General features: G+C 42.4%; 1 protein-coding gene across 1 annotated transcript; it reads right to left on the bottom strand.

The window, feature by feature from the left end:
* Positions 1-3,214: 3,214 nt before the first annotated feature.
* Positions 3,215-12,586, bottom strand: LOC103399832 (cilia- and flagella-associated protein 46-like). Its single transcript, XM_017030846.2, has 2 exons — positions 11,631-12,586; positions 3,215-11,554 (listed from the first exon to the last, which is right to left on the bottom strand). Exon 2 carries the CDS (start codon positions 11,318-11,320, stop codon positions 3,674-3,676), a length of 7,647 nt encoding a protein of 2,548 aa, XP_016886335.1. The 5' UTR covers positions 11,321-11,554; positions 11,631-12,586; the 3' UTR covers positions 3,215-3,673.
* Between the last annotated feature and the right edge of the window lie 14 nt (positions 12,587-12,600).

The raw sequence follows: 12,600 nt of genomic DNA, 5'->3' as shown, positions 1-12,600 counted from the left end.
ATACTTTTAAGATGCATTTACATCTGCCCATCTTAGTGTGTTTACAAACTGGTGAGATGGCAAAAATAGGTTATCTTACAGGATTTGTCACTTTTGCAACAAAGCTAATGTAGATATCTCTGTAGTCATGTTGTAGAGTGACGTTGATGGGTAGCAGACTACACCTTGACTCTTGTCTAGATCCTTGTTTTCTGCTGTGTTCGCTGTAGTGAAAATCGGGTTTGGTCTAAATATGAGTTTCATCTGTTTTGGTTAATGCTGTTAGTCATGGATGTAGAGTTAGGTCTCTCCAGTTCTCTTGAGAAGTTGTAAGAATAGTTTCTTCATCGTTAACTTTTTTGGCTTTTTCTGAATGTTTTCAATTTGATTGTCTAAACTCATGATTTTCTTCATTAGTTCCTCCCTAGATTTTGTTGTCTCTCTGTTCTTTTCATCCAAGGCTTTTTTGGCCTTTCTTAAAGACTCCAAAAGGAGGGACTTTTCTTCATGCCACTCAAGTCTTTTCTTGTCCAAGTCTTCTTGCATCTGGATCAGTGCCACGGATGGGGTTACCTGCCCTGGCTTGATGAGCCGAGGGGCAATATCTTGATCCTTGGGTTTCTCATCCTGAGCATTAGGGTAGCTCTTGGTTTCCTTTTTTCCGTCTGATCTGGCTCTCAAGTCAAGCATGGCGATTTTTTCCTTCAGCAGTGTGATCATATTTGTCTTCTCGTTTACAGCCTGTGCGTTGGTCTCTATTGCAGAACGGTTTTCTGATTTTATATTAGCGTCAGTTCCTTTTTGCTCAGTGTGAATTGTCTGTGTGTTGTTCTTCCACGTGTACTTTTTGGGACCTGGGTTATAGACTCTATAGTTGTTAAAGGGTGGACATCTATAGTTATTGTAGGCTGGATGTCTGAAGTTATTCGAGGCAGGACGTCTGTAGTTACTGTATGTCCTTTGTCTGTAGTTGTTGTAGGTGGGGCGTCTGTAATTATGGAAGGCCTTAGGTCTGTAGTCGTTGTATGGTGGATGTCTGTAGTTAGTGAAAGCTGGGTGTCTGTAATTATTGTAGGGTGGACCCTTGAAGTTATTAGAGGCGGCACCTATGTAGTCACTATGGGTCGGACCATTGATGACGTTGGATGCTTGACCTCTGAAAGTAGATCCTGCTGTGCTTTGATGCGTATAGTTACAGGGGCCCTGGTACACATCACTAACTGTGCATTTGTAGAGAGGGTCAGCGGAGTATTGGTAGAGATAGTCAGGTGGGCACTGGTACACATAACCAGTAGGACACTGGTACATATAGTCAGTTGGGTTTTGGTAGGTGTAGCTAATTGGGTTTTGGTAGACATAACCAGTCTGTGTGTAGATCTCAACTGCTGGCTTTTCTTCAATGTCCATATCAACCTGTGTTTTATTGGTGTCATTATTAGGTGAAATGTCAGACAAGACAGGGGTCACTGTAGACACTTCTGCCTCTGCTTCTGTCTTTAGTGTTGTCTGAGGTTCAACTACAGACTGATTTTCCATTTTTTGCTACTTTGTTATTGAACTTGTACAAACTGAGTTGTGAGTGATTCACTTCCTCTTGTCTACAGTATGAACTTCTGTGTAACAATTGTCCAAACTTGATATACTTGTGTTTATCACTTGTTCAAACCAAGCTCACTTCTGTTTGTCGGCGCTTCACATTGGCAAATTATGGCAGATGGTAGTGGCGTGTAAGCACAACATGAAAGGACTGTGTCAAGAGTGACACTTTCCTTTCATGTTTGATAGCTCCAGTGTAAAACTGAGGCTGTAGTGGGAAGAACCCAAGGTGATAAGAAACGTGATGGAGGCAAACTGCCATAACATACCAAGGAAAACATGTGATGGAAGCACAAGCAACAGACTTGAAAACTGCTGTTTGCCACTGATCACTACCCACCACTATTAAAATACCATTATGAGGAAAAAGGGCGAGACTAATGCCCCAGAACCTGACCTTTGACCTCTTCTATGTATCTGTGGTTGTTGTGGTCCTGGTTCTGATGGCATTAATTCTTCTATGCTGGATCCTGAAACGTGAAAGAAGCGGAAGCCTTACAGAGATACAAGTCTCAGGAGGACGACCTACTCGAATTCTGAAAATCAGAGCAAAGCCAGATCAAGCTCAAAAGATGTTGGACCAGCTGCTGGACCGGGTATTTGTTCAAACAGATTCAGATCGTGAAACGGATGTGGAACCTACTGGAGAACTGGAAGAGGACTTTGGACCTGGTTCTGGGCTGCGTTCTGAACCAGACCAAAATGTAGTTTCAGGCAGACGTACTCGTACACGCCATCACACAGCAGCTTCAAGCAGTGCCGCTCAAGCTGAGCAGACTAGTGGAGCTAAGCGTTCCTATCTCCACCGTGGATGCCCCACACAGTAAAGAATGACAATGAAAGAGTGGAATAAATCACTCTGACATCCCTAAGGCTTTGTCGGACCATACAGAGGTGAAAGGTATATGTTTGTTTTATGTCACTGCCACCAGGAGGGAGGTTAAATCTCCTGTCTGAGAATCCTCATCACTTCTGTATTTGTTCCTACTAATCACCACTTCCCTATTGATTAGTTTCAGTCATCAACAGCAAAGTGGAAGAAGTCCTTTTTGAAAAAGAGGGCATTTTACGATCCTGTCAGATAAATACATGTTCACCATTAATGTTTTTTCAAGAAACATTAAAGAAAAGGCCATTTTGGGTGTTATCTATATATTTTTCCTTTCTTATGTCCTGCTAAATCAAAAGGATAACCCTTTATCATGGTCTTAATGTGGACTATAGTTGTAAAGGCAGCTGTGAATGCTTGTTTGTGTCCTTGTTCTAGAGTAGGTATTGTTTGGTGTTGTTTTCTGCCACCCTCCTATGTTGTGCACCACAAGATTCAGTCCCAGCTCCCCTTACTTTTGATATTTACTGCATGCCCAGTTACCTTTTTTATTTTTGCTGAATATTGTCCAGTCTACCTAATATAAAATTATGTCAATTTCTGGCTAAAGCAAATGCTAGAATTTCTCCAACATCCAACACTGGTTGTGTGTTAGTCTATGTTTACCGATTAGTAAACATTTAGATCAACTGTTTTGTTTTATGATTGGATTGGATCTGGCTGGAAATGTACTTGGGTTCTGTCTGAAGTGTAATCACTATTCTGGCTGGTGATGGGATGAATTAATAAAAGTTTAAACATTTTTGAAGTGTAATCACTATTCTGGCTGGTGACGGGATGAATTAATAAAAGTTTAAACAGTTTTTATTCTACATAAATTGTTCATCATTAAAAGCTGCCCATGTAGACATAAAAGGTGGCACTCCCTTTCCTGCTGGACATAATGTGGCTAAGTGCAAGTCCTAAAGATATCTATTATTTACTCACCAACAATATTAACATTTTATTAATACAAAACATACGTACATACTGTAGGTGAAAGGGTCGGCATGTTGGTCTATTCAAAGTCTCAAACAAAAACATTTAATTCTGTCAGCTATGAGCAAAAATTACATCATTTTATGGGACCTTTTATTTAACAATTTAGTAGTTGAGCTGCGGTAACTCAAGATGCAAGACACCTTTAGTCTGCTGTGCACTGTGAAACTTAACGTGTACTACAAAGTCCATAGTCTTTAAACAGACTGCAAACAGACTGTAAAATTAATATTATACCAGTATTAAATTAGGAAGTCCATAAACAATACAGTTGATGTCTGAAAGTGAGAAAGCAATTTTGATGTGCTCATCTTCCTCCTTTGAGAGACATTCAGATTTATTTGACTCAGTATCTTTGGTCTTTGGGATCACTAAAGTATTTCTTTTCCTCAATTCATGGATTATTTGACCAGAGGTCCGGTCGCCCTTCAGGAGGTTTTGTACAACTGTTGTCATATTGTCCGTGTTATCTTGTAAGCTGCTCTGCCACTGATTGAGAATAACACAGCCAACCCCACTCAAACTCAACAACAGAGCGGTTTCAACGGGAGACTGTTCTTTGCTCGTATCCATGTCTTCCATAGCCTGTCGGAAAGTTCCAACATTGCCGTAAACCTGCTCAAAAAGAAGAGCCATTTGGCACCTGGATAAACGTCCCAGTACTAGTTTGGCAGGAGGGACGTTAGCCATTAGCTGCTCCCTGCCAATGTAGATGAAAGCACTGCACTTGGACAGTAGCTCTTCAATATCCGACAGGCTAGGTGTTTGTTGGCCACTCATGTAGCCCTCACACTTTTGTTTGGAAAGTTTCCCATAGTCATCCAAAATCTCTACTATCTTAGCACTCAGGCCAGATCCTGTGTCAACAATATACTTCAAGTTTCGTGTTTCCACTGGAATAGCGTAGGACGGAATTGTTTTATTGATCTCTAGTTTTTTATTCCCTCCTCCTTTACCACCTTTTCCTTCCTTTTTGTCACGTGGAACTTTCTCGGCTTTGGCACTACGCAGTCGACTGTGAAGTAGCTGCAGGGAAAAGTCTCGTGACACGGAGCTAAAATTTCCCTGCTGGAAGATAAGCAAGGACTCTAGTGGCAAGTCCAGCAACGTGCTGTCTGCCAGCACCACAACAAATTCTGGTTTTCGTAATTTAGTCGAGCTTTGTTTTTCCTTTTTATCTTTGGATTGTGTTAGTTCAAGATTTGGTTCTGATGAAGTTTGGGGTCTAAAGCAAGGCAAGTCCATCTGTGATAGCAACGGATATAAATAGTCTTCCAGATCTTGTACAATTTTGCAGTAGAGAGGTGCTAACTTTTCATCTACTGTGCTTGTCTGAAGTTCCTCAGAGGCCTCGTGTTTTTCCTCAGTACTATGCAAACAGACTTCCTTGAAGAGGGTATGTCTCGCCTCGTGGCTGAAAGCCTTCATTTGCTCCCTCAGTGCCACCAAATGCTGTGGGCAGACGAAAACCTTGGCCACTTTTGAGCAACTAATTGTATTTCCAGCCTTAGTTGTCTTTGCTTTTTTATTTTCTGTAGATTTTGCCATCTCGTAGAAAGCTCCATACAGTTCTGAGTGATTTTCAGAATGCTGAAGCAACAGGATTTTCAAATTAGATGGAAGATCTGAAAGTAAGTTGAAGTGGTTTGGATTAACTATTAAATGACTGCATGCGTTGGAGAGCTTCTTCAGTGAGTCTTTTAATCCTTTCAACATACCACAGGTCACGACTCGAGAGTGGAGCATTTTACTGTGAAGGCTGAGCAGAGCTGCAAGCTGGGATCCACGAGTGTCAATGCATGTCGAGCATAATGCTTTAGCAATTGTTGTAACAGCACAGCAGCTCTGAAAGAGGGCCAGATATTGGCCCGCTGCTTCAGAATCAGGTTGTCCTACACAGCCCAGCATATTGACCGTGGCCTCAGCCAGAATGAAGGAAGACAAATTATGTTCAAGACACAAGTTGATGGTTTCGGAGATGGCCATTGCTGCCTGTGACAAAATCTGGTTAGCTTTACGCCTTCTCTTCTTTACCTCAGGACATTCTGTAATGGGTTTTACTGACTCCGTTTGGCTTGATTCTTTGTCTTTCTCAGAAGGCTCAGACGCTGCAGATACTGTTTCACTGTCAGAAGAGACTTCCGTTGGTTTGGTTTGCCTCCAAATTGCATACACATGAATTGGGTCCTTAAGCAAAGCTTGAAGCCTGAGATACTTCCCCATCAGATTTAGGCAACGAGCTTGGGTTTCTATGTCGTGTAAGGGATGGAAGTTGATAGTTGCCAGCTGACCTAGAGCCACCTGACCCAAAGTTTTTCCTACATGAATCCATTTATGTTCCATTGAATCTGGCTCAGGTGAGGAGGCAGTAAAATCTTCCAATGCAATCTCAACAGGGCTCATCTTCTCACGTGCCAGAGCACGAACTGTCGCCTCAGCACAGTGGTCTTCCATCAAGACCAGACAAAGTTCTACCAGGCCTAGTCGTAGGTACAGTAGCCTCCACGCAGTTTCCAGTGAAATTCCACACGTCTCGTCCTTTGGTGGTAGCAGTTTCTGAGCATTCAGCACAAGCTGCTCCTGCATTATGACGGCAAGCTGCATCTGGGAGAGACCATGGAGCAGTAGATGCTGCTTCTCCTCTTTATCTGCTGTTTTTGTGGCCAAGGTTTTCATACACTGTGCATACTCTGCATGTGCCTCTGCTGCCTTCTCTGTATAGCCAAGTTCAGTGAAACTACTAGCACACTTTTCAAGTCTCTCACTGGCAGCCATTAGTTTTTGGACATTCTCGTAGCAAGAATTAATTCCAGATTCACCATCATTTAGGGCCGTGATACTTTCCATGACACTTCTCATTTCTAAACGAGTAATCAAGTATTTGACTTCTTTGACCCTATTTAACTGTTTCTCCTGAACTGTTTTCAGAGCCTCGCAACCTTGATTAATGATCTTTTGAACTTTGGTTTGTACATCTTTGTGTCTTTCGCCCAAAACAGCATTTACCTTAGTAAGCGTGAAATGGTACCAGAATTCCTCATCCCCTCCAAGTGCTTGGGCTTGGTCCAGCAGGATCAGTGCCTGTGCATGATTCTGTTCCTTACATGCCAGAGTGGCCAGACCAAGCAAACATTTTGCCAGTGCTTTCTGATCTCCAAGGTCTTTAGCCATTAAGTGAGCCTCAACCAGGAGCTGTCGTGCCGGCTGAAAGAGCTCCATACTGAGGCAAACTTCAGCTTTTTCTAGGTAAATGTTCTGAAAGCACATGCCCCTACGTTGTTTGCCACAGCCAGTGTTTTCATCTAGCTCCTCTGTCTGATTAGAAGCTTTCTGATTCATACCTTTTTCCTTTGAAAGAGCAACCACTTTGTGGCTTTTTATCTGTTCCTGCTCATTGTTTGTCAACAAATCTAGGAGCCTCTTCTGATAAGGGGAGTATTTCTCCAGACCCAGCTGACAACAAGTTTGAAAGATTTTAATCCGGAACAAATCAGAAAGACTTTTCTTATTGAGAAGGTCATTGGCAATGATTTCAGCTAGGTGCAGTACAGGTAATGTCAAATGATTAAGTGAAATCGAGTCTAGCTGGTTTCCAAGCAAAGTTAGATAAAATATACTTTGCATCTGATTTGTAATGGTATACGTATTGATACAGTGTTGGTTTTTGTTGGCTCTAAATATTATCCTTGCCTGGCTTGGACAGATGTAACGTGCCCATTCCTCTGGGGATGAAGGGAGTGCCTGATCAAGTCTGTCTTCTGCAGTTTTTCCTTTTTTCTGAACCTTTGTTTTTTGTTTACCTTTTTTCGATCCAGCAGTGGGTGGGGGCTTTAGCATGTCAGAAACTTCAGCCATGGAAACCAGCCATATTTGAATTACAAAAGTGAAGGCGCTGAGCAGATGGAGCTGGTGCTCAGGTGAGCTCCTGTCAGCCATAAAAGCAAGCAGTGTGTGGGCTTGCACTAAGTAGTCCAGGCAGTACACTTCTTTCAAGGTGCTCAGGTCTGTTCTGAGACACAGGCTTCGAACTCCAATCAGGGGCTGCCTCACCATTGAGTTTAAACGCCTACTTTTAGGGTCTTCTGTTTCTTCTGCCTTTGCTTCTTCTTCCTGCTCAGGCTGAAGCAGGATGTCTATGGCCCATCCGATGTGGTGTTGAGCATGGACTCTGGGAAAGTTGTTATAATAGAGCCACTGAGCAAACTCCAGAACAAAATTTACTTTCTGCCACTCAGTCTCAGGGCTTACCAGCGATGTAATGGCTCTTTGGTAGGAGGTGAGCTGCTGCGTTGGAGTGCTGGCAAACAGTGCCACTCGACGCCACATTAGTGAGCAGGCTAGCTCTTCCTCTCGAAGTTTTTGCATGTCCATTAGGACACTTTGTCCCATCCGTGCTTTTAATAGTATGCAGTGTTTAAGAAGACGTATCGTGTGTTTGGTGGAGGGCAAGTTGCTAATGGCTTTGTCCAGTAGCAGCAGAGTACTACTTTTGTCAGTTTTATCAATGTGGATACGAAGCACTAAACTGTAGATGGCAGCTTTAAGGGTCAAGTCCTCACCTCCTGAGATCTCTTGTTTAGAAATATCAAGTTGTGGTACTGAAGGATTCATTCTGACCTGAGTTTGTTTAGTGCTAGTTTGAACCAGAGCATTTAAAATCTTCTCAAGAGGATCTTGGAGCTTCTGTCTTTCCTCCCGGCGATGTGTTAGGGGTAGACAGGTGTTCCAGTAATGTCTAGCCGCTGTAATACACAATGTTGGATTCTTAGCCTTTTCGGCATATCTGACACTGGAAAAAATTACTTTTAGGGCTTCTCTGAAAGTTGGTAAATCACCCTTGGACTTCTGGACTAAGCTCATACCCCTCAAACATGCTGCATTGCTCAGCATCGCGTTCACGGCACTCATGTCGTACAAAACACACGGCACCGAACTGACGTGCGTTGCTGCTGTTTCTTCTAGTTGCAGAGCATTGCCAGTGCAGCACATCACCAAGCTCTGGTCCTCTTCAGAATGACCAAGAGCAGCCAGCTGACACCACACCTGTAACTTGACCACAACATCTGTCCACCTGCATTCTGACACAGATTTCACCAGTGTGGAGAGACTGTGAGCTTTAAAGTCCATATGCCTTGACTTTTTGTTGCACTGGAGCTTTTCCATTTCCACTAAGACATTCAACTCTGAGATCTCCTCATGCTTACCGTCATCCTTGACATTAATGTTTGAGCAAATCTGTTGTTGCAACATCATCTTGATCTGTACCCATGTGGTCACCACCTGCTTCTTTACTGATATAGGAACCACTTCCCCTGGACCTTTGCTATTAGATACATGAAGGGCATAGTCACACAGTTCTAATGCACAATTGGCATCCTTCATTCCAGCAGCATCTAAATAAAACTCATTAACAGATGCAGTGTTTTTTTTCTTTCCTCTAACTGCAGCTCTCCTGCCTTTTTCAGCTTGCACGTTTGGCATTGAACCATCTGGTCCAAACAAAGGCTCAGTCAGTCCCCGAGCTACAACATTACACAATAGCACAACCAGAATCCGATTTTTAGAGCACTCTACTTTTCGTAGCATGTCTAGTAGATTCTGGAAGGAGGAAAGCTCAGTTTGGTAATCCCCGGCCATTATTAAGTGGCTGTTGTAATTCCACAGATATATAGCGGAATTTATAACCACCCATGGCTCCATGATCTCCAATCCCAACTCTGCTGCACGCAAAAAGTTGGAGGTAGCATAGGAAGATAGACCCTGGATCCAGTCTCTAAATGTAATCCACTGTGGGCCCTCAATCGACACTTGTAATCCTGCGTCCTGTGGAAGGACTGGAGGGCTGTTCAGCTGAAACCCTTCCGTAAAAAGCTTTTGGACAGTTGCCTCGGCACAAATTAAATAGACTTCAGCTAAATGGAGCATGTAGTCTCTTACTCTTAAACATCCATTAACGCATTCTGCACAACTCTCATCCTCTGAGCATCCGCATTTAGCAGCCTTGGATATCTTCCATTGCTCATTGTCATAGGGCAAGCAAAATCGACAAGCAGCTCGGCACACATCCCACACTTCGTTTCTCCTTGCAGTTTTAACCAGGGTAACCCACAAGTTCATTCTCCCTGTGTTGTCAGTGTCATCGGCTTGGCTGGTTAGGTTTTCACTCACTTTCTGCAAACATTCAGTGTAATGTTTGGCTTTAGCAAAGAGCAGAGCCATTGGTGCTGATCCAAGAGTGCCTACAGGAATTTTGGAGATGTTGTCCGCATTCAGCAGAGTTTGGAAATCCTCAGATGCCAAAAGAACACCAACAGCAACCAGGATCGGACGAATGTTTTTCTTTTCATTATGTTTGTCCCTGGCCTGCTGCAGTAGCATAGCTGCTTTATCTTCATTCCTAGACAGGGTTTGGTAAGGTGTTTTTCTGAGCTGAAGAAGATGTAAGGCTGATGATAGCCGTTCATCCTGTCTGCCGTTATCCAGCTGGATGGCTTTTTGAAGGTGAGTCAAAGAAGACTCTAGAAAACCATCCTCCTCTTCAATTACAGCCAGTTCCATATGGATTTGACAGCGCATCTCCAGCATCAAACTTTGAATATCTTCCAGTTCATGTACCATTCTGAGTAGAGTTGCCTTGATGTGTTTTTTGAGCCCATGTTGCAAAAGAGGCAAGCAGACTTTCCACTGTGTAGCACACACTGCCTGCACAGCCTGGCGGTCACTCGCGGTCACTGCACTTCTCAGCCAGTGATCTAGTTTGCCTATTTCCTGCATCCGAGCCTCCACACTGGCTTTGGTAAAGATGTTCATCTTTGTGTCCTTCTTCAAGAGGTTGATTTCACTTTTGACACATTTCATTATAATGCGTTGGCAGGTATTAACCGTTTTGGCCAACTTGAGCTCTTTCAAGCAGTTGGCTGCAACTTTCTGTTGCTTTACTTGCAAGGAAAGCATAGCTAATTCTAGAAGGAGAGTCACTCGCTTAGTTGGATGAACAGGAGCAGGTTTTTTGCTGTCATTCCCTAATGTTGTTCCTGACTGTGTACTGTCCACCAGGTGAGAGAAAATCTCCTCCAGTTTGTCACTAACCTCTTGTGTGAATCGTCCTTTTTTTATTTCTTCCATTTTTTTACATTCCTCTACTTTATAAATGACTGCTAAGGTGGAATCCTGCATTGTCATTTCAGTGAGGACCTGAACTTTTTCAAGACTGTGCTGAACCAGTAGAACAAACAGATTTGAATAAAGATCTGGGACATGTGACTTTATAAATTTTTCCGTAACTTTGGCGAAGTCTGTAGCAGCCTTGGTTTTTCCTGAGTCGACAAGACATTTGATCAGATGCATCATGAGTTCTGCCCTCCATTTGTAGTCTGGGTCTGCAACCTCCTCCAGACTTTGAACTACAATTCTGAAGGAGGGGATCAGATAATGGCAACTTCCTGGCTGTAGAAAAGTGCGTACTGCCTTGAAATATAGCACTGATGCATTGAATACTACAAAGTGGTACTTTGGGTCACTTTTTGCAATTCCAATTGCTTCGAGAAAAAAATTCACACACTCCTCAAAGTCCTCAACATTCCCTGAGGCCAGAGGAGACCTAATCTGGCCCTGACAGAGGTAGGCTCTACATAAAAGATAATTAGCTGGTGGATTTCTGTCAAAGTAGGATTTAAGACATGATGCGCATATCTTCAAACTCTGCTGCCGGAGGGCAATTTCTGCACAAATGACAAACAGCTCGAGAGCAGTGTTTGGAGCCTGCCCACTGTCATAGGCTGATGTCAAATCTTTTATCAAATTGTAGGCTGACTGGAGAGCTTCACCATCTTGTTGTTCCACCGCTTTGTTCAGAAAATCTCGGATATTGTTCTCCATATTTGTTTTGATGTCTCGTAATTATGCTTATTTTGCACTAATTCATTTTTTTTCTTGATTAAAGATACTCTAACTTTGTATCATTAGACCTTATCCATGCCATGCATAGGATATACAGTTTTCTTGATTTCTGGAGTGGAAATTATAATGGCAGTTGGCACTCGTCACAGTACTGTCACTTTGTAGTCTTCTTTACATTCCATGTTGCCGCTATAGTCTTTTAATAAACTGGCTCTGTAAAAAAAAAAAAAAAAAAAATGTCCTTGCATAAGGTTTTCACTTACATCCCAAAATGTTCTTTAGTATTTACCATTTGCTTAGCCATCTTTATTCTTGCTACTAGTTGACAACTCTCCAACTCATATTTTTTTATTTACTACATGGAATAGCTGACAGTGATACTTTGTGTGTTTTAGTATGCTAAACACTGCATGTATCCAATTATTCTTTCCTGAAAGGCTACCACCTTTGATCTGTATAATTTGCTTTACTGCCTTTAGTGCCTTTTATCTACAGTATATTTTTAAATTACATTGCACATTACATTTACATTACATATACAGTACATTACATTTAGCAGACACTTTATCCAAAGCATTTCTCAAACTGTAAGTCGCAAACTGAAAATACAGCCACACTGCGCTACTCTTTCTCTCTACCATTCTTTGTTGTATTTTCTCTGTGCATGTGCTGATGAACCAGAGCCGGCAACTCGCTTGTTTTCTTGCTTTGCGCGTCTAAGTCACACATATCATATCAACTTGGTATCGATTCTATTGATATTTGGATCGATCCGCCCACCGCTACCTTCAAACAGGCAAAAGTGATGCTGCAACTTAAGAAAGCCTCACTCAATCCCAGCCAGATTTAGAACTATCGGCCAGTTTCACTACTTCATTTCCTTTCTAAGGCAACCTTTAAACAAGCCACTGAGTTTCTCTCTAAAATAAGGTTCTGGATACAAACCAGTCTGGTTTTAAAAGTGTTCACTCCATGGAAACAGCTCTGCTATCTGTGACAGAAGCTGTAAAAAAAGCTAAAGCTGCGGGCCAATCCTCAGTACTTATCCTTCTGGACCTTTCTGTTGCATTTAAACCACTGCATTTGAAACATGGGTATTACAGGGAAAAGGCAAAAGTATAATGATAAAATAAATAAACTATATAATAAGTTTGGCTGTCTGGATTAAAAAAGGTGAAAGGGCCGCATCTGGCCCGCGGGCCTTAGTTTGCCCATGCCTGTCCTATCCTAACAAACCCACTACATCATCTAACATGCAC

The sequence above is a fragment of the Cynoglossus semilaevis genome, chromosome 2, assembly GCF_000523025.1.
Source record: "Cynoglossus semilaevis isolate Cse_v1.0 chromosome 2, Cse_v1.0, whole genome shotgun sequence".
Lineage (NCBI taxonomy): Eukaryota > Metazoa > Chordata > Actinopteri > Pleuronectiformes > Cynoglossidae > Cynoglossus > Cynoglossus semilaevis.
The sequence above is the reverse complement of the archived record's forward strand: the minus strand, read 5'-3'. Positions and strand labels throughout refer to the sequence as shown.

Bases quoted from the DNA above. Each gene is read 5' to 3' on its own strand.
- LOC103399832 (XM_017030846.2), bottom strand. From the start codon at position 11,320: ATGGAGAACAATATCCGAGATTTTCTGAACAAAGCGGTGGAACAACAA.